The sequence below is a fragment of the Uloborus diversus genome, chromosome 4 (genome assembly GCF_026930045.1).
Source record: "Uloborus diversus isolate 005 chromosome 4, Udiv.v.3.1, whole genome shotgun sequence".
Taxonomy (NCBI): domain Eukaryota; kingdom Metazoa; phylum Arthropoda; class Arachnida; order Araneae; family Uloboridae; genus Uloborus; species Uloborus diversus.
Genome location: NC_072734.1, coordinates 108,171,207 through 108,192,203, shown reverse-complemented (window position 1 = coordinate 108,192,203; position 20,997 = coordinate 108,171,207). Strand labels below are relative to the sequence as shown.

General features: G+C 31.5%; 1 protein-coding gene across 3 annotated transcripts in view; it reads right to left on the bottom strand.

The window, feature by feature from the left end:
• Positions 1-20,997, bottom strand: part of LOC129221348 (YLP motif-containing protein 1-like) — a 110,392-nt gene that overhangs the window by 5,330 nt on the left and 84,065 nt on the right. For all 3 annotated transcript variants that reach the window (XM_054855816.1, XM_054855817.1, XM_054855818.1), the window contains 8 exons: positions 16,896-17,286; positions 13,757-13,943; positions 13,545-13,664; positions 9,127-9,303; positions 5,890-5,976; positions 3,854-3,937; positions 1,454-1,540; positions 1,318-1,369 (listed from right to left, as the gene is read on the bottom strand). In XM_054855816.1, the coding sequence (XP_054711791.1) occupies positions 1,318-1,369; positions 1,454-1,540; positions 3,854-3,937; positions 5,890-5,976; positions 9,127-9,303; positions 13,545-13,664; positions 13,757-13,943; positions 16,896-17,286 (1,185 nt within the window). The remainder of the gene's footprint in view (positions 1-1,317; positions 1,370-1,453; positions 1,541-3,853; positions 3,938-5,889; positions 5,977-9,126; positions 9,304-13,544; positions 13,665-13,756; positions 13,944-16,895; positions 17,287-20,997) is intronic.

Below are 20,997 nucleotides of genomic sequence, written 5' to 3'. Positions count from 1 at the left end.
CTTTGTGAGCTAACAGACACAACACTGTTAATATATTTTATTTGAAAGCTCTCCCATGTATTTTTGTACTTATAACCTATATAGCAGCCTATTTTAATTGGATGCATGAAATTTTAAATGGAACAAGTTGAATTTATCTTCCAATGCCCTTCTTTTCTCAGGGTTCATACTCTATTTGGATGAATTCCATGACTTTTCCAAGACTTTTTCATGACTTCAATGAAAAATTTCATGACCTTATTACACGAAGAGAATAGCACTATTTAATCTCAAACTTACTAATTTTTGGAAATGAGCATTAACAAAACGTCTACATGAATGCCACAGCCTCATTGAAGCACTTACTCGTAATGGAAAAAATATAAGTGTACACTTAAAAAACTAAACTATTCTTATTTGTCTTCATCATATAAATTTAAGTAGCGTAAAAATACAGTGAAACGAATATGATGATGCTTAAATATGTAACTTTTTTTTTTATAAACAGGCAGAATGATATTGAATGGGACAAAGGTTGAATGAGTGAGTCATCAATAAGTTTCAATGATTTGCTTCAAAAGTTACCTTTTAGTGTCCACAGAACATTTAATCATCCACGTAACTTGACAGTATTTTGGTTCTTTAAAATAAAGCCGTATATTCTCTAAGTTTCTAAACCAGATCTTTTTTGATTCATTACTGAATGGTTTTTTCAATCTTCTGATTTAAAAGTATACTTGTTTTGTTTACTTATTTGCACATTTTCCAGTGCATATAAATTAATAGGTTCAGAAATTCCAGAACAAGTTAGATTCCTGACATTGAGCATAGCAGTGGGTCGCATAGATTAGTTCTGCGGGTCGTATGTTGGGCACTACTGTTTTTGAGCATTAGAATTCCTCTTTTTCCTTATTCTATTGCCTGACTAAAAATCTTTATTTTCTAAAATCTTCAATAAATTAAGATAAACTCTGATAAATTTAATAATAAAGTTCTTACGAGTGATGGAATTTAACACTGATTTTTCCATGATTTGAAATAAATTTCCATGACTTTCAATGAAAATTTCAATTTTCCATGACTTTTCCAGGTCTGAAATTTGCTTATTTTTTTCCATGACTTTCCAGGATTTCCATGATTCGTACGAACCCTGTTTTCTTTTGTATAGTGTTTTGCTCTCTTAAAAAATTCTGAAAAATCACATGTCTGTAACATGTTGATAAATACCAAGTAAAATTACAGGGTTTCAAGCTATATAAGAACCGTGATAAATATTCATCAGTCAATGATAAAACTATCAATGTACATCAACAAATTCAATGAGTAATAGTGATTTACCTAATTTATCTTCAGTAGCTTCAAGTTTTTCCCACCTACTAGGAACATGAAACTGAAAATATGATTTTTAAAGTTAGAACTTTTAGTTACAAAATGAAAGCAAAACCTATTAAAGTGAAACAGTACAAAAACTTACCAGTAATGCATCTGATTCTTCATTATCATTATCATTTTCATCTTCATTCTCTTCTTTTGGTTCATTGGATTCCACTTCCATTTCAACCTTTTAAATGTAGAAATAAAATAATTACTTCTCCTTAAGTTTAAAAATATGCAAAGAAACAAATATTTCAAAATACACTTCAAGCTGAAATAAAATACTTTTGAGCAGAATAGTAAAATTAAAAACAACATTTTATTTCACTAAACTTGCAGGTTACTGTAAACGCATGTTTCGGCGTTACAACAAATACCTTTTTCAATGCAGAAGGAATGAGCTTATGAATGAAAAGACATATGCTGATTAAGGAAAGGACAAAAGATCCTTATAACGCCGAAACATGTGTGTGTTGTAATCTGAAAGTTTTGTGCAACAAAACAGAGTCATTTACAGTGTAACACTTTAACCTATCTGAAAAGTAAGGGCTATATTTTATAATATTGATCATTAAGATTCATCATTTGATCTGTCTTTGCTAAATAACTTTCTATAACTTAACTATTTTTGATGTAGAATATGTCGATTATAAATATGTTTATTTTATTCCAATCTGTTAAAGAGCAAATGCACTTGCAATACATAAATAAGTTAATGCACTTTCACCTAAATATAGGAAAATAAGGTACAAATGTGCAAAGACTCTGAAAAGTTGAGCTCCGACTCTGACAATGTTCTCTGTTTCGAAAAATAGGCAGGGATAATTGGCAATAAATTGGTCGAGAAACCTTCTTAGTAGTTTTTCAAAAATATTCCACCTAAAATCCGAGCCAATAGCGCGTCTATTTTTCACTAAACTTCCCTAAAACAGGTAAACATAGTCAAAGTCACAGCTCAACTAACCAGAGCTGCACTATATTTCAATTACACCCTGATAGGAATAAATGCATTTTTAAAATATTGCACTGAAAATATAAATTACATTTTGAAACTTATTATGTTGAAGAGTTAAATATCGCTTAGGACTACTATCTTAGCCACATATTTTTTTAAAACTTTTTTCCAGATTTCCAAGTCGGACTGAGATTTAAATAGCTTAAAACAATGACCCCTTGTCCTGTTTTCCGTGCAAAAATTTAGTCCATTAACATCTTTCATTTTGATAAATTTAAATAACTGAATCATGTCCCCTCTGACTCTCCTTTGCTCCAGACTGTACATATTAAGCCTATTAAGTCTCATATCATAATCTAAATCTGAAAGTCCCCTTACTAGTCTAGTTACCCTTCTTTGAACCCTTTCCAATATAGAAATATCTTTCTTCAGATAAGGCGACCAAAACTGAACAGCATACTCTAAATGAGGTCTTACCAAACTCCTATATATAAAGGCAGAAGAACCTTCTTAGATTTGTTTGAAATAAATCTATTGATAAACCCAAGCATTCTATTGGCTTTGTTACTTGCAATGCTGCACTGTTGACTAAACTTGAAGTCCTGATTTATTAAGATACCATGATCAAAAACATTTTTTCTGACTAATGACTGAACCCTGTAAATTATAACTTGTAAACTTATTTCCATGACCTAAGTGTAGTACTTGACATTTCCCTACATTAACTGCCATACCCCTAAAACTGATCATTGAGGAGCCCCGCTTAAAACATCACTCCATTTAGAATGATTTCCCCTCACAACTACTCTTTACTTTCTGCCAGTGAGCCAATTTTTAACCCCAAGTAAAGTTTTTCCACCTATTCCTATATCAGCTAGTTTGCTGAGAAGAGTAGCATGCGGTACTTTGTCAAAAGTTTTTTGAAAATCAATATATACAACATCCACACACTTTTTGTTATCTAAAGCTGAGGTAACCTTGTTGTAGAAATGCAATAAGTTAGTAGTACATGATTTACCTTTTCTGAAACCATACTGCAATCTAGTCAACAGACTATTAGTCTCTAAGAACTTCATGATCTTAATTTTGATGAAAGTTTCGAAAATCTTACAAACCACTGAAGTCAAGACTTACAGGTTTAAAAATCCCAGCATTACCTTTTGACCCTTTCTTGAAGAGCGGTGTTAAAGTAGCAGCTTCCAGCCTTTAGACTTATCTTAAGCAGTTCAAGAAAAATTTGTTTCAAGCTCATGATGAAGAAAAGTACACATTTTGTTATATGAATGCTATAGATATATAAATAGAAAATGATAAGACCATTAAACTTTTGGAATTACTCCAAATAATATTAGTAACTTCAAAACTAGAGCAAAAAAAAAACCCTAGGTTTCTGTATTTTGATAACAAATAACTCAATTGATAACTCAATATATTTTTCGGCATTTGATTCTACATTTTTTTTTTTTTTTTGTACTTTTAGTACAACACAAAAAATATCACTAACGAACATGAAATGCATATAACCAAACTTAAACACAATTTTACCTCAGTAATGGCTACATCTTGCAACAAGGATCGAATATCAATGGCCAAAAAATGACGAGGTTTCTTTTCCCAACTCTCAACAATCTAATTTAAAAAGATACAAATCAAGTTAGAAATATGTACCATTCATGTCAAATCACAATTAATAAATCAGTGTCCTGGATAGTCAAGTTTATGAGGAAAACTGCCAAATTTGACAGGGAAGTATTTTTGCACTCAAAAAGGGCCGTAGGAGGGTTTATAAACACTTAAAAAGTAACCAAACTCGTTGAATTTTAATTTAAAGACTTGAAAATGACATTAAAGGGCTTTTTCTACCAGACATAATTATCAGATCATCTCGATTTTAGTCTCATTTGAAAGCCCTGCAAAAAATACCCCTTCAGCGGACTTTCTACCCTTGGATTTTTGAAACCAAAGGCCTAAATTCATCAGGAAAAAAGTAAGATGCATTTTTAAGCGAGTAAAATTCAATTTTAAATTGGATATTTATCATCTGCATGAGCTCAGTTTTAATTCTATTTTTTCGCCATCATCTTATAGAAAAACGTCATTTTTGGGTACTAAAACTATTCTTTTTTTAAAATTATTAATTTTTAATGTGTTATCTTTGAAAAAAAGCATGCTAAAAGTAATATCTAGTAAAACCTATATAAATGGCCACCTCTAAACAATGGTAATCCACAAAGAACAGTTGTTAACTAAGTTTTCAGAACAAAGCATGCTTTGCAAGATTTACATTACAGTGGACTCGTAAAAATGAAAATGGTGAGCGCCTAGAAACAGCCACTCATCGTCATTTATTATAGTTCATTGATCTATTTGCTAAAATATGTTTCCCCACCATGTAGTTTCAATTATGGATTATGCTTCTCTACACATTCCAGCCATTAGAAAACAACAGTGCTCTTTTGCTTGTGCAGTTTGACACCTAAACCACATCCAAGACATATGCCCCTATTGTTGCTCAGTTGGTGCAAATTGCACCAAACATTTATGCAAACATTTTGAAACACAAAGAATTACATCAAAATGATTGAAACTGGTAATATAGAAACAAGGTGCTTAAAAACTAGCTAATGATGACAGTTTATTTTTAAAACAGAGAGAGATAAACTTTTGTGTTTTAACTCTTCATTCTAAAGCTAAAAGTCATAAAACAAGCTAAAAAAATCAGTATAGAAATTTGACTGGTTATTGCAGCCCTATTTTGCATCCTCTCTATCACTTGACATCATAATAGGCACACACACATGACCCCAGCAGGCACCACTGTTAGGAGCGCTTACTGTAGAACTACTAACAATTCATTAAAACTTTCCTTAACTTGGACTCGGTTTGAAAGTTATCATTTCAATATTGTCCTTGTTATATGGACAGGGGTTAATCCAGCTTTTTATTTTAGGGTTTGCCTTTAGTGAAAAAAACCCGTCATATCATATGCATCATGCTAAACTAAAGAATGAAAATTGTCACTTTTCAAGAGAGCCAAAACAATATTATTTTCCCATCTGACACATTTAGTTATTTTCAAAGTTGTAATTTTTTTTTTTTTTTTTTTTTGATAATTTTAGGTGTAAAACCATTGTTTGAAGTAGTTCCACCAGTGAGTAGCTCTTTTTGAGTGTTACAACAAACCATCAAATTTGAAAAATGAGATTGGTGATTTTTCACATTCGTTAGTTTAGCATGGTGCAGATGATATACTGTATGTTTAGCCATTGCAAATCAAATCTGAAATTCCTTTGACCTAAAGAACTTCACTGTGAATGACTTGAAAGCTGGAGGTTATTTACTGATGTTTTGTTTTCAGACAAATTGATTGAGCTCAAAAGTGATGAAAAAACTGCACCTTTACAAATGGTACTTTGTGAGAGGGTCGCAAAAAATTTGCGTCTGAAATAACCTCCAGTAGCAAAAAGTAAACTAGTGCATTCATTTGGAAACCTAAGAAAATGTTTGACTAAGACATTTAACAATTACTAGATACATTTTACATGCCAGTTATTTAATTTGAATAATAATTATGTCTACACCTTTGTTATTTCTTCTAAATTTCGATTATGAATATTTCTCTTATGGCAAGTGACTGGATCCGAGCAATCCATTTCTGCAATGTATACCTGTAAGAAAAATAACTTTCAGCAAAAAATAATTTGAGTTATCGCTTTATTAATTATTTTATCATACTTAATTTAACTTAGTATAATCAAGCAAAGTGAAACAATGATTTTTTCAAAAAAATGTTATGCATTTTTTAAAAAATCCTATTATAAAAAAATATCAATTATGCATTCGTCTATATAGTTTCAATTTTAATACATCATAACTATAGAAATATAATAAAATATTGCATATTAATTAGTGTCATGTTGATACAAAATTAAATTTGAAAATGAGATTGCATTAGGGATTTCATCGAGCGCCAGAAACTTGCACTTTAAAACACATACATAATGCTGAAAAAACTGGAACAACACTATGAATTTACAGAAACTGAATCCTCTCTTTTCTACTGTATCCCCCTCTAAAATCTTAAAAATTCCCCCAATGTAAATACTTCGTAATAGTAGTATTTTGTCTTAGAAACGGGGCGGCAAATAGGGGGGCGAGAGGGGGCGGTCGCACCCCCAAATTTTTTGGCAAAAATGGTAAGAAATGGATAAATTCAATTTAGAAACGGGGCGGAAAATAGGGGGGCCATCACACCCCCAAATTTTTTGCCAAAAATGGTAAGAAATGGATAAATTCAATTTATGTAAATCGCAAATAAATGTTCATTAGAAAATTCTTGCCGATTCTCAGAAAAAATTGATAAAACTCAATACATTTCCAGACAAGAGCACAAGTGTTTTCGGATATTTGAATAATGGCTTAGGAATTCATGAAGCATTTGCTGAATGTCGACCTTTTCAGAACAGAAAACACTAATGGAGAATCATTTTTTATTTTAATTAAAGAAGTAATCTTCTCCCCATATAGGCTAAATATTTCATACTTGTGAGCTTCGCATACAGCACTTCAACAGTGGCGCATCCAACATGAGAGTCCTGCTGCTGCATGATTTTTTAAGAGAAAATTCCTCGCTAGTTCGCATTCATCGTTACTCTTATATTTTTAATGTATGTTTATTTAATGAGTGTTCATCGCTTTCTTCTAGAAACTACATTTCAGCTACTGAATTCACAATATGCTTTCATAGAAACTTCTTAAAAAGATGCTTTTTTGTAAAAACAAAAGAAAAAAAATATTGCACATTGACAAATACCTTTTCTGCAGGATCTGATTACCGCACAGATCAACTAGGCCTGGGCCACCAAATTACTTGAATTATGCATAGCATAACAACTTTTCAAAAAATACATGTATTTTTGAAATAATAAGAAAAAAACATGTTAATAGGAAAAAAAATCCTTAAAAGAGAACTTATATTCATTTTGTCAGTTGTGAATTTTCCCTGGTAAATCTATGAGGGGCCCCGAAGGGAATTCATTAATGCTCATGATAAATGATTTACATAGTTCTGTGATAGACAAAGAAGCCTCCAAAAATGCATTCCGGCGAGCCTCAAACTTATAAATCAGCCACTGCATTCAGCTATCGAATCTTCAGGGGGCTCCAAATTATTGTAGGCTTAGGGCCTCAATTTTAGTTAACTGGGCCCTGCTTTTCTGGGACTATTTAATTATGCAATCTGGAAGTGACACAAGATGGACTTCAAGAGTTAAAATCATAAATACCCTTCTTAAAATTTCAGAGGAGTGATTTGACGAATTGAAACAACTCCTTCAATGGTGAAAAGGCTGATGCCCTTTAACATGCAAGATGTGATATCAATCCATATGATGATGTTAAGTTATGACATTGGTTTAATATTTTGCACAAAATAAGATTCAGTTTCAAATGAAATTAACAACATGATTTGATGATAAAAAATTTTGCTTGGATGATTTTGAAGAGCAGAATGTTAAATTCACTTTGTGTTATGGTTTTCAATCGTGTTATGTTTCTCTTGCATAACTTTTTTACTTCAAATATTTTTTTACTATTCCATTGTTATTAATTCATTATTAATCCATTGATGGATTAATATTAGGATTTCCTGTTCTTTTGAATTCCAAAAATCATACATTAAAACTTGACTGAAAAGTCAAATCTGTATTATCAAGACATTTTAAAATGATAACTTATATTGAAATAAATAAAAATCTCATAAAAGTTTAAATTGTTCTTAAACTCTAATTTCCATTAATATTAAGCTCCTTTTACAATCCCTGCCCGCTAGCCAATATGCCAATAGCTCCACACTGAGGTAACTCATTTTAAAGAAACTTGATCCCCCAAATGAAATGTTGAAATGCCGCTCCTGCTTGGAAACATTATAATTTTTTTGTAGAATAATGATTTGAAGAAAAAAAAAGTCTTGATTTAAAAAAATATCACTCTTGAATGGAGGGTGAGGTTTTCACAGTTCCTCAAATGGGAACCTTGCATTGCATTTAGCTCTAAGTGTTATTTGTCTGCCAAAGAGTCAAAGTCAAATTGAAAGGAAGAATTATCATGGTGGGTTTCCTTACTCTCCAAATCTTATTTTCTTATGCTTCCTCTCATATATAATTATTCTACCATTTTTTATTAATAAAGTAGAGAGTCAGTGGAAAATTTTTACATACAATAAAATGAGAAGTTAGTGTACAATTGTGTTTTTGGAGTGCTTTCCAGAAAACAGCAAGGACTAGTAATGTAAAATTGGAGAAACGGCAATGGGGCAATTCTTGCCAACATAATGCATTTTGCCCCTTGTTTCTCATCAATAGGAAAAAAGAAAAAAGTTATGTAATGATTACAGACCTCCAGGTTGAAACATTTTGCCTCCTCTGAAGCCTCATTTGTATTTTAAAAATACATGGCACAAGGTAATTTTTCTTCAAACTACAATTGTTTTCTGATACATGATTTACAGTTTAATCAATCCTCATAATATGGCATTTAACTGTTTCACTCAAATTCAAATAAACCCATTTTTGCAGTTTAGATTCCAACTTTTAAATATTTACAGAATTATTTTTAACAGCCTTTTCTTCACAGAAATCTGTATGAGGCATTCAATTTCTTTTTAGATGGCAAAATAAGAAAAAATTGTGCTAGAAGATAAGAAAACTGCTATACTCAATCCACTGCTATGTTTTGCTCACAAATAAGAAATGGCAAAGAAAGTTAAACATGTAGGCTAAACAAAATGAGCAAACCATAACAGGATATTGAAAACATACTTGAAATCCTCTTTGTTTAGCATAACTCCAAAACTGTTCATATTGCTTTGCTTTATTATGAACAGCATCTACAATGATGAATGGGAAAAATCTGTCATCGATTGTTTTTTTAAAAGATTTGAACAAGCTTGCACGATATGCTTCTTCCATCTCCGCTTCATATTCAAATTTGAATTCCTAGACAAATTAAATATGCAATTTTAAAAAAATATTAAATGACACACATATAATACACTTTTGACTTTTAATACAGCTTGAAATGAACAAAACAATTAGTATGGGGATTAAAGTTTCAATAAACAAATGCTTCAAAGTAGAAAGTTTTCACTCTAGAAAGAGCTGAGAATGTATCTTATGCCAAAGAATATGCTTTCTTATCAATTATAACTTTAAAAAACTCATAATTATCATTCTAATATATAAAATGCATTTCTAAGGCTTTTACTTCAGATGAATAGGTAACATTAAAGGTTTTCTTTTAAGATAAACACATTCTGTGAGAAAGGAATGGGATTGGTTCTGCCAGGTCTTTCAATAAAACTGATATCTTTCAAAAGCTCTTGGTAGATATACAGGCGTCCCTCGCATAACACGGTATTTGTACAACACGGTTTCCATATTACAAGGTACCGAATTTGCGTTTATTATAACATGGTTCAGGTATTACACGGTGCAAAACTTGAATTTAATACTTCATGGTTTTGATATAGCAAGTAAGTTATATTTAAAAAAGATGGAATTTTATTTTTGTTTAAAAGATTCTGTCAATGTTTGATATTAACTCTAATAAGTTTTTACTTTGCTTTTACACATCCCATGTATCACATTATTTCTGAGTCTCGTATAACATGATTTCGATATAATCCGAAACACCGTTTCGATACATGATAAATATTGACATGATTTTTACTATGTACATGATTAATTAGTGTAAAAAGTAAGTTAAAAAGTTATTTTTAAAAATCTCTCGTATAACAAGTTTTAATTCTACACGGAATGAATTAACCCGTGTTTAACGATGGACACCTGTACTACTTTCTGATGACTATTATTGTTTGTCCAAAATACAATGGCTAGAATCATGTATCAGGAGGCGACAGTACAAGCAAGTGAAAATTTCTGAATTGCTTCTATTATTGCATATCAGAATCAGTAGCAAACTGTCTAAGATGGGTGGGCCTATACCACATACAGTGAAATCTCGTTGCAAAGAATACCGATGCAACAAAATATCCGTTACAACGAACAAAACGCTTGGTCCCGTTCGAAAACATATTAAGATAATGTATGGAAAAATCTCGTTTTAACGAAGCTGTTTTTAAAAAAAATTCATTACAAGGAAATGTTTTACTCAACTTCAGTTAGAATATTTTTCAAGAGGCTGTTTTCGGAAACTAAAAAACAATTTTCACAAGTCGTAACGTGACTTTTGGAACAGAACCATTCCAGGTAGAAACCCGTTCATGCTGAAACGCAAATTGATATGTGACAAGCACAGTCGATTTCAAGCAAAATACTGTGTTTATTTTTAGATCGTTAGTAAAGGGTAAATGTTGCAGATTTGCAAAATTAACACTTTTATAAAAATAAAGAAACAGTGAAACCTCCCAATAGCGGACAGTCAAGGGACTAAAAATTTTGTCCGTTATTGGGAGGTGTCCGCTATTAGGAGGAACTACTTAATTTACCTTTTTCAAAATGGGCTGTTGTTCCCTTTTTAGAACACAATCGAAACAATTGCGAAAGGTTTACTACATTTTACGTCAAGTGTAATTAATCTGTTTTTTCTTAATAAAGGTATACTGACAGCACACACATGTCTTAAAAAGCATTTAATCAATTAAAGTAAACAGTTAAAATAGTTTGACATCTCTTTTTTGCATTACCAACGGCGGCGATTCGGCGGAGCACCCCCCACCCCCACACACACTTTTTATGGTTAATTTATTTATTTTATCTCGAGTATCACTATTGCATGATGCATGATTGGCAGTTGGCAATATGACCTTGAATATGAGCAAATCTTTTTCATGTCTAAAAATTAAACAACCCAACGAAACCACGGCGCCATAAAGCCGACTAATAGCGGCGCCGGTCTGCTCAATTGCATCTCCTGAGAGCCCCAGTTAGAAAAAGCACCCAATTTCCTCTTTTTTATCGTAACTTTTGAATAGTTATTGTGTACAAAATTCATTAAAATCTTAAGAAAAACGTACGTTAATTGTTAGACTGACATCAGTTTTCACTTATCTGCTTCAATACTCTCAAAACTAGCCGTTACAAAATTATGACTTTTATTTTCTTTTTCATTTTTTGCTGCCCGCAAAAAGTACCATGCCTTTTAGTTCTTTTTTTTTCTGCCCCCAACTTTTAAGCCCCAATCGCTGCCTCTGCCCATTACCACCCTTTTAATTCCAAGAAACAGCGATAAGGAAATGACGGGGGAGGGGGGGAATATCAGTTGTAGAGAATGAGAAGCTTTGTAATGCAAGCAGTTACTAAGATATTCTGTGACAAGAAAAAAAAAACGGAAGTGCTACGATCGCAAAGGAAATTTTTTGTGAAATAACTGTCCGTTATTCGGAGTGTCCGTTATTCAGAGTGAATTACATGGAATGGCCTATATTGAGGGACTGGGACTTGCAAAAATGTCCATTAATTACAGGTGTCCGTTATTCGGGAGTGTCCGTTAAGGGAGGTTTCACTGTAGTTTTAAAACTATTCCATCACAAAAAAAAGAAGGTCTCTTGGAGTTTGTTGTAACAGGATTTCAACGTATTTTTTTATTTCATATACATTAAAAAACAAAACAAATATGCATTAATAGTCAAAGGACTCCCTCACCCCTTGAAAAACTCAAACAAAAATAAAATAACTTAAAAAATGGTAGACTTTTTAGATGCCCATCAATTTTATCATTTATTATTTAAAGAAATTAATTTTCTAATTCCCTATTTTTTGGTTTAAAGCTCAAAATTGCTGAGTAATTGCTCACATGTTCAAACTAGGTGAACTCATGCATATGTACAGATTAAAGGAATCTACACTGCTTTCCAGAAAGAGAACGTTATAATACAGGGCAATGTTTTGTCCGGTTATTAATATAACATGATACAGTGCCAGATCTAGGGGGAGCAAACCAGGGTCCTTACCCTGGTTTACTCTTCTGGGAGGGTGGCAGATGCACCCTATTTCAGCTTTTTTTTAAACAAAAAAACTTAATAAAAATTTGAAGAAAGATACGCAGGAATGACAATTTCAAGATGGGCTTGGTAGAACCCTGGAAACAGTCTTGCATAATATAGACAAACGCACGAATGGCGTTCACAGAAAATTTTTGTTCTGCAGTAATTTTTTTTCACTACTCATGTTAATAAAAATAAAAAATTAAAATGAAGAAATTTTTTAAAAAACACCACATTTTATTTCTGTTTCTTCCAAATCTTATGCAAAATTAATCTAAAAAATAATTATTTCTTCTTGAAATTACGATAATAGTACGCTAATTACTTAAAAGACAAAGGAGTAAACGGTTGCAAGTCAAGTCGAGACCGCTCCTACTATGACTGTATAATTTTTTATTTTACACAGACTGGATCGCGTAAGAGGAAAATTCAAGTACATAAAATAAACAACTTTACAGACTACGGAACAATCTCTCCCGCTGTAAATTGAGTTCCAATGCGTTGGCGTAGAGAGGGGGATGGGGAGCACTAATTTAAAACTTTTTTAACAGATAATATGCAGAAAATACGGTATTTATTTTTGCAGAAATACTTAATTTCAAACAAATAAGTAGTTTTGTTGATTTGTGTACAAAATCAAATAGCTCATGTTTTATCAGATCTACATGGACTTTTTCACTGTAAAATGAAAATAATAATAATGATCATGTGATTGATATTGAGCAAAAAATAATAGTTAAGCAGTTTTCTTCCCCAAAATTGTCGCAACATTGGCGACAATACTTGGCAACCAAAAGCTTGGCGATATATTGCCAAGTGTTTGCAGAAATTATAACACCACATGAGTCTGCATTGAATTTAATTTTGATTTCCCCCAAAAAAGGTGTAAAAGACCCCCTTTGGAAAATTCAAATGCAACCAAATGGGAGGTGCACAACTAGACCCCACTAGGAGTCAGGTATGTACATTTGGATGACAGGTATTGCTGCTGCTTTTCCAGCAAATTCAGAAGAATAGCTTCCTTTGTTAATTGACAAAATAAAAGAGGAAAGAGACCTTCTCTGAGCAATACCATATGTTTTCAGAAATGGTTTCAAAATTTGAGTGACTTTATTTTTTCTTTCTTAGACTTTAATTTTTCGGGAGACAGAAGAAAAAAGCGATATGTCCGAATGAGTGATATAATGAGGGGCTACTGTACAATTTTAAAAATCATACTAAAAGAAAAATGACCTTTTTCTTTATGCGTTTGCCAGTATCTGGATCGGTTTCTGAAACTTCAGACTCTACCATAAAGTAATCATCAAGTGATAATATTCTAGGAGCAGAGCCACCATTCTCTATTTCTTTATCCTATAAAATAAATAAAGAAATTAATTTAAATCTTTAAATAAATCTAAATACTAAGGAACATACACATGTAAACATTAAAACAAACTACTTACTTTAATTAATTTAGCAACATATGTTTTACCAGAACCAGGTAAACCCCTAAGTATAATAACAAGCTGTTTAGGTCTAGATGCACGTTTAGGTGCAACTAGTATATCATCAATAAGAACAGTTTCTGATGACTCATTTTTAAACACATTACTCTGTGTCTTAAAATGTGCCTCCATTGTCTTTGCATCCCTGTAAAAATGAGAAATGAAAAAGTATGTTATACTAATTACACAAACTAGATTAAAATATTTATTGAAATCAATTAAAATTTATAAGCACAGCATTTTTAAAGCAATTACTTCTTGTAATTCAATAAACATTCATAATGAAATATAATTCAGTAATATAATTAAATAGTTTTTTTTTTTTTTAATGTAACTTCTTTTTCTGTTTTAAAACTAACTTTAGTTAAATATTTTAGTGTCTTGATAATATTAAGTGTTTTGAAATATATTGTTGCAAATGGCTAGCAAATTTTACAAGATGACACCTTTTGACCAGTTTCAGAAAAAAATATGAAATGGCACAAGAAAATAACTGAATAAGTAACCTTATTACTATAGTCCTGTAAAGCATACATTTAACATTTCAAATTTATTTTATATTATAAATATTAATATCATTTTTAATGACCATAAGTATCAAACATTTCAGTAATTTTGTAACTAGTTTAAACTCTGCAAAATTCATCATTAATTATATGAATTAATTAACTTTATGCAAGATGTTTCACAAAAAAAAAAAGCTTTTTTAAAATTTATTTTATTTATTGTAGCAAATTTTTGGAAGAAACCCAAAAGAGAAGAAAAAAAAGGGTTGGTATTAATGGAAAACGTCATCTCCTCTCTCTTTTGACCGAAAATATAGGAAGAGAATGTTGAAGAAAAAGAGACTGAGAGGAGCAATTTTGCTCCCTTAAATTTTAAAAGAGTGTGTGACAAACTTTAACCAGATCCCCCTTCAAAAAAACATCAAGTTCTAATTTTGAAAAAGAGGAATAATGGATGAAGATCATGAAAGATATCTATTCGGAGAAGATATATTTAAAATTGCTATAGCTATTTTCTAACACATTGCTTAAAAAATTAAAGGACAAAAGAAAACAGCTGAACTAAGACATGAAAAGGATCCCATAGAAACAGCTTGAGGAAACAAAGCAAAATGATTTCTATCGTTAAAAAGCAAGTCTTAATTGTCAAAGGGAATAAGGCCAACAAAATACTATTTTCTTTTAGAGAGAGAGAGCAATTTTGAAAATTTTCAAAAAGTGGCAAGCCACTGAATGGCAAAAGTTTCTCACTTCTAAACAATGAATTTTATAAAATTTTAAAAACATAGAGCATGGATCATACTACTGATTTGGGGGAAAAATCGTTTTCAAAAAATGTTCAAAATCTTAAGCTAGAAAAAAATCTACAGAATGCTTCACCACAAAAGCTTTATTTTAACTTCCTTCCCCATAAATGTGTGCTAAATGAAACTCAAGTTCAAAACCATCTTGCTGAGGTATAAAAGTAGACACAGAAAGCCTGAAAATGGATGTTAAAAAGAAAAAAGTACAAGGGGGAAAAATTACATTTACCAGAAATAGGAGAGTACAAACCTCCAATTTCTTAGACGACATTGAAACGTTTTCACTGCAGTATTAGGTAAAATAAATTAGCATGAATGATTTCATTCTTATTTAAATCATGAGATTCAATCTATGCCTCAGCATTTTATAACTTATGGGGGTATTTTAGTCTAGAAATTCAAAAAAATACAATTTTTTTTCATATTTTCAAAGATTAACCATTTAAAAATAAGCCTCTAAGAGGATTTACGGAAATTCAAATTATTTTCGGAGTTGTAGTTATTATTGTTAAGATAAATTCTTTTTTCTCAATATACACCTGACAAACAACCATCAAGTCACGTATATGTACGTTCCCTGTATACTGTGTATTTTTTCACGGTTAAATTCAAATTTTAAATATAAAACGGATTTAAAAAAAAGTCAAAGAGCAAGTAATTTGCATCTAAATGACAAAGAAAAAGCCAGCAAATGAGATCAACAGCATAACAAAAGATCCGAAATGCTAGCTTCCCAAGCTTCAAAAAGAAGGCAGAACTGCTCTTATGGCTGAAATATCTGCCAAAAATACAGCTTTGGAGGTTTAGGAAGATGAATGTATAAGGCAGGGATGACTGTTCAAAAAAATATAAGTATAACCATACTATTAAACCACTCAGACTGCCAGAAATGAGACTGCAAACTTTAAACATGTTTTTCTCGAAATTACTTTTTTCAATACGGTTGACAAAATATTTCAAGTTCGAATGCACCAATTTATTCGAAATTTGGTAGACTTTCTTAATACTATCGATTTTGTCTCCATGTAGGGGTTTCTGTATTTTTGTTTTTTTACTATTTTCAAAAAATGACTGAAGTTGAATAAAGCAGGTAAAAAAAACTCCCCCCCCCCCAAAAAAGACGCTATTTATGTAATTTCTCCCCCCCCCCCCAAAATCCGCTACGTCCAAACAATTTTATATCCTTGTTTAATAAGAATCAACCTTAATTTCATGTTTTTTATTATTATTAGGATTGGAATCTTGTCAAACCAGTAGACAACTTTTTTTTCCACTCAAGCAGTCCCCACTTCGCCGGCCTCTACTGATTTCAATTTTGAATCTTTTCCCCACTATTATACATTTTTATGTTTCTCAAGTATCAATAGAAAACTAAATAAAAATTGATAGTAAAAATGTTCACGGTTTTTTTTCAATGTTATTATGGCCACAAAATCACCTAACAATGCAGCCGCTAGACTAGAATACCACTTTAAGTGGGGGCTATCCACCAAGGTCATGATGCAAACGGCAGCATTGAAATTTTTAGGGGATGTTTTAAAAGACAATCATTCAGTTTTTCCAGAGGGTTTTGTTCTTGGAAGGGTTTTCATAGTGCGAGGATGTGCCTTCGCTCTTGAAGGAGATGAGCTCCCCAGCATTGCTTTACGTGCCAGTGCATTTTATGCATTAAAGCTGACATACAAGCAAAACTTTCATTTTGTTTAGAGCTTTTTAATTTTCTTAGCAGTTCTCAACTAACAGTTTACATGAATAGAAATTTATATAAAAGAAAACATAAATACTTACATTTCTTTTTTACGGCTGGACTCTTTCTCTCTTGGAAAATTTCTTCCGTTCTCTTGATTTTTCTCATGCTTGAAAAGGTTGATTTTGTCTTCTTTATGATGATCACGTTCCCGATCTCTTTCTCTCCTAAATTCCCTATCTCTATCTTTTTCCCTTTCCCGTTCTCTATCACGTTCCTTGTCACGATTTTCTCGGAAATTATCTCGATGATCCCTCTCCCGATCTCGCTCCTTTTCAAAATCCCTTTCCCTATCACGATTTCTTTCCCTATCTCGGTTTCGCAAAGGTTCCCGATCTCTATCACGAAATGATCTTTCTTCAATTCTTTCTTCATCAAAAGGACGATCACAAAGCACTGGGCTTCTTTCCCTGCGGTGTGAATATTCAAACACTGTAAAAGAAAGGCAAGTATTAAAATACATGCCAGACAAATGAATATTTTCTTGAAGCTCTAGTATGAGCTATAATTGTACAATAAAATAACTTTAGCTTTAGGAACTATTAGAAATGACAAAGGTAGATGAATATATTTAAAAAGAAATTAAGCGTGATTATGTGAGGATAAAATTTAAATTAGCTTCATCAAATACTAAACAAAATCAAAAATAAAAAAATAAAAGAATGGAATCAGCAACAAAAATACATTACAGAATAATTTAGATTGGCTCATGAGCTTTAATTTAGTTGCTCAAAAGAGTAAAACTGGATTTATTTTTAGGTATGAGATTGCTGAAAGAGGAAAAAAGAGAAAATTCATGTGATGCAGAAAATTTAAAAAGGAATTGCATACTAAAATAACTAAAGTTGTAACATTTAAATCTTTTTCATATTTTTATGGGGGACCAAATTCCGACAGAATTCCAACTGTTTTGGAAATAAAGGTATTATGCTTGATAATTCCTTTACCTGGTGAGAAACAAATAAGTAATCGCTTTACGTAATTATCCATCTTCTCCTATTTTTATTCAAAAAATATTTGCAAAATTTCATGTGGGAAATTATAACATTTAAAAACGTAGGTGTTTAGGGTAAGGGTAAATTTTATTGCTGAAAACATCTGTTCATTGATGTAATTTAGCAGAAAAATAGAATTTTCTTGTTTTACTACCAAGATATCTGTACTTAAGAGCCAGAAGGACGTAAGTCACATTATGATAATTTTACAGGAGAGAGGAAAATCTTTTTTCTGTCCTATGCAAAGGATAAAGACATGCGCTCTTTAAACCCTGGTAAAAAATTTAAAAGGATTTTTTAAAAAAGTTATATTCACATGGCTCAATGTGGAATACGCTTCTACATTCAATGCACTAATAAACGTAAAATCGTAATTTTTGGTCTTGCATCCCTCTGGCTCAGAGGTAGATTTAAGGATATAGTAAAACCTCTCTGAGCAGACGCCCTTACAACCCTTTGAAAATATGGCAGCACAGAGAAGTGGCCGCTCCTAAAGGATTTCATTATTGAACTCTAACTATACTACTAATGATATAATACAACACTTTAAAAAACTCTCTATTTAGGAGAAAATGATTCAATTTTTATTTGCTTACAGTTTAACAGAAACTACTTTTTCTTTTCAAATTTATTTTTCACTTTTAAAAGAAAATTCTGAATTGAGTCATCAGTTACAACTTTCAAATTAGTGATGATATCAAATTTTCTCCAAAATTTGCCATGTTGAGAACTTTACTTTTGTTTATCACAACTAATAGTAAAAAAATCATCTGCATCCAAAATACCACCTAAAAGTCACTTTTTTTCAAATCATCAATCAATGAATGAAAAAAATAACAAAATTTAAATTCTTCTAGGGAAAACACCTGCACCTTTAACCTACACCTGCCTATATCTCAAAAATGCCCCCTTCACCCCATCCCACACACATACACCAAATCCAGGCACCATAAAAACAATCAGAACTCCTGGCAATACAAAGTTTAAAAAAAAAAAGAAATGAAATAGTCGTCAGTCTATTTCAAAGTTCAGACTACCAATTATCCTGATGCTCAGAGGAGTTTGAGTGGCAGCTCTTAAGGGTTGATTTAACATTGTATGCATAGGTCAGAAATTTTGTACAGTGGGAAACTGGAAGCTAACAGAGGTGGCCACTAAAGAAGGATGATTAGTTCAAGAGGTTTCACTGTATAATTTTTGCCAATGGTGATTTTCCACCTCTAAATATGCTTTTGCTCCACCAAAACTGTACAAATGTTCTGAATCTCAATAAACTTCTAAAATCATTACTAGATCTAAATACTATTTTCAGTTGAAATGTATTTTTATTACATTGGTTCCTTTACTGAAAAGAATCATACTTGTATGTTGCTTCCACAAACATGAAAAAAAAAAAAATTTAAATCTAGATTAAGCGAAAATAATATTCAAAAATTTCATATCTTGAGAAATACGCAAAAATATTGGTCCTTTCAATACTTAGATTATTATCAGGGATGTACGGATTTTTCCACACCTGCTAAAAACCAGTATTTATCATCCTGGGAAAAATTAGAAAATGTGGTTGCATTAGTAAAATCTAAAGGACCCCCAATAGAAATAAAGTATGCAGAGTGCACATCTAGATTAATATTTTCTTACCAAGCTCAAGTTTTCTACAATAAATAAATGCTAAAAGTATACATTAAATATTATACTAATAATTTTGTCATGTTTCTTGAAAAGTTTTTTTTGCACATGTTTCTATGTTTAGCATGTGACACAAAAATTCTTCCCATTTGACTGATACATTATTTGTCTGTATGAAGCATTAGCTAATGAATAGAATCATTTTTGTTTGTAGATCCAATTTTAAAAAAAGAAAAAGTTTAGTACTGTAATATTCACAAAGCAATTTTCACTCATTGTAATAAATTACACAAGTTTTGTAAGCATCAGATATGTGCCTATTCATTCAAGTATGACACCAATGTGTTTAGATATTTGTTGAAGGAGTAGTTTAAGATTTCCAAAATCAGTGTGAGTGCTGAAGTGCTAAATTCCAAAATTTAACTGCAATGGAAATGTGTTTCAGGAATTTTTCTAATGAGAAGTGAGTGATAGAAACTATCAATGATGGTTACATTAGTCAGGTGCTTGTTCTCAAATATGTCCAACAAAAAGATCTATAAAAAATTCAAATGTTTTTAATAATTAAAATGCAAACGAAATGTTAGGATCCCCAGCACCCACACAAATGTGGGAGTATGTGTGATCTATTTTAACACAAAGTGCATTCCACTTAAGGCTCAGCCAAAAGACACAACATTCCCTGTCTGAATGGTGTATTCATTAAGCTTTCAACAACTGCCTGTTAATAAAGATTAATAGTAATTATAAATGCTGTTGGGGGTAAGCAACGAATATCAGTAATATAATGCAGGGTTGAATGCCGGAGGTTATGAATACATCACTCTAAGTGTACATGTTGTCCAGAAGTCAAGCCTTATGAAGAAAGCACTCTATAATCAAGAGTGCCAATTAAAAAAAAATGCAAGAATCAGTAAATGTTTGCCACCAGGCAGGATAGAAAGCTTCACTTGAGTAGAAATTAAAGGATATTATTACAAATGTACAATTAATATTTATGTGTCATTTAATGTCAATCCAATCATTGGATGGCTTCAGTATGTTACAGCAGGAAGATTATTTTGGAATGTATGATCAGATAGTTTGAAATAGCTAGTGTTAAAAGAAAGTTGCACTATTGACAATATATAGCCATGCTAATCCACATGTTACAGACCAGTGATTCTCAATCTTTCAAGCTCGAATGAACATCACACATTTTGATTGCAAATATATTCATTATATTTTCCTACATTTTAAAACTCATTTTCAAAAAATAAATGTGGTAAGACTTCAGATTTTTCCCCCTGGAAAGTAAAAGGTTAACATGTAAGCGAATTTTAATTTTTTTGAATTATTTTTTTTGCCCTAGGGAAAAAAGGAAGTTTTTATGTATTTTAGCTATCTCTTCTCTAAAATAATCAATGTTTTTTAAAATTCATTGCAAAATAGTCGTTTAGAGCCATATTTTGTCTTTAAGCAGTTGCCATAGTCGCCTTTGCTTTATAATAGTAGAAATAGCCACTTTTTTAGATTATGG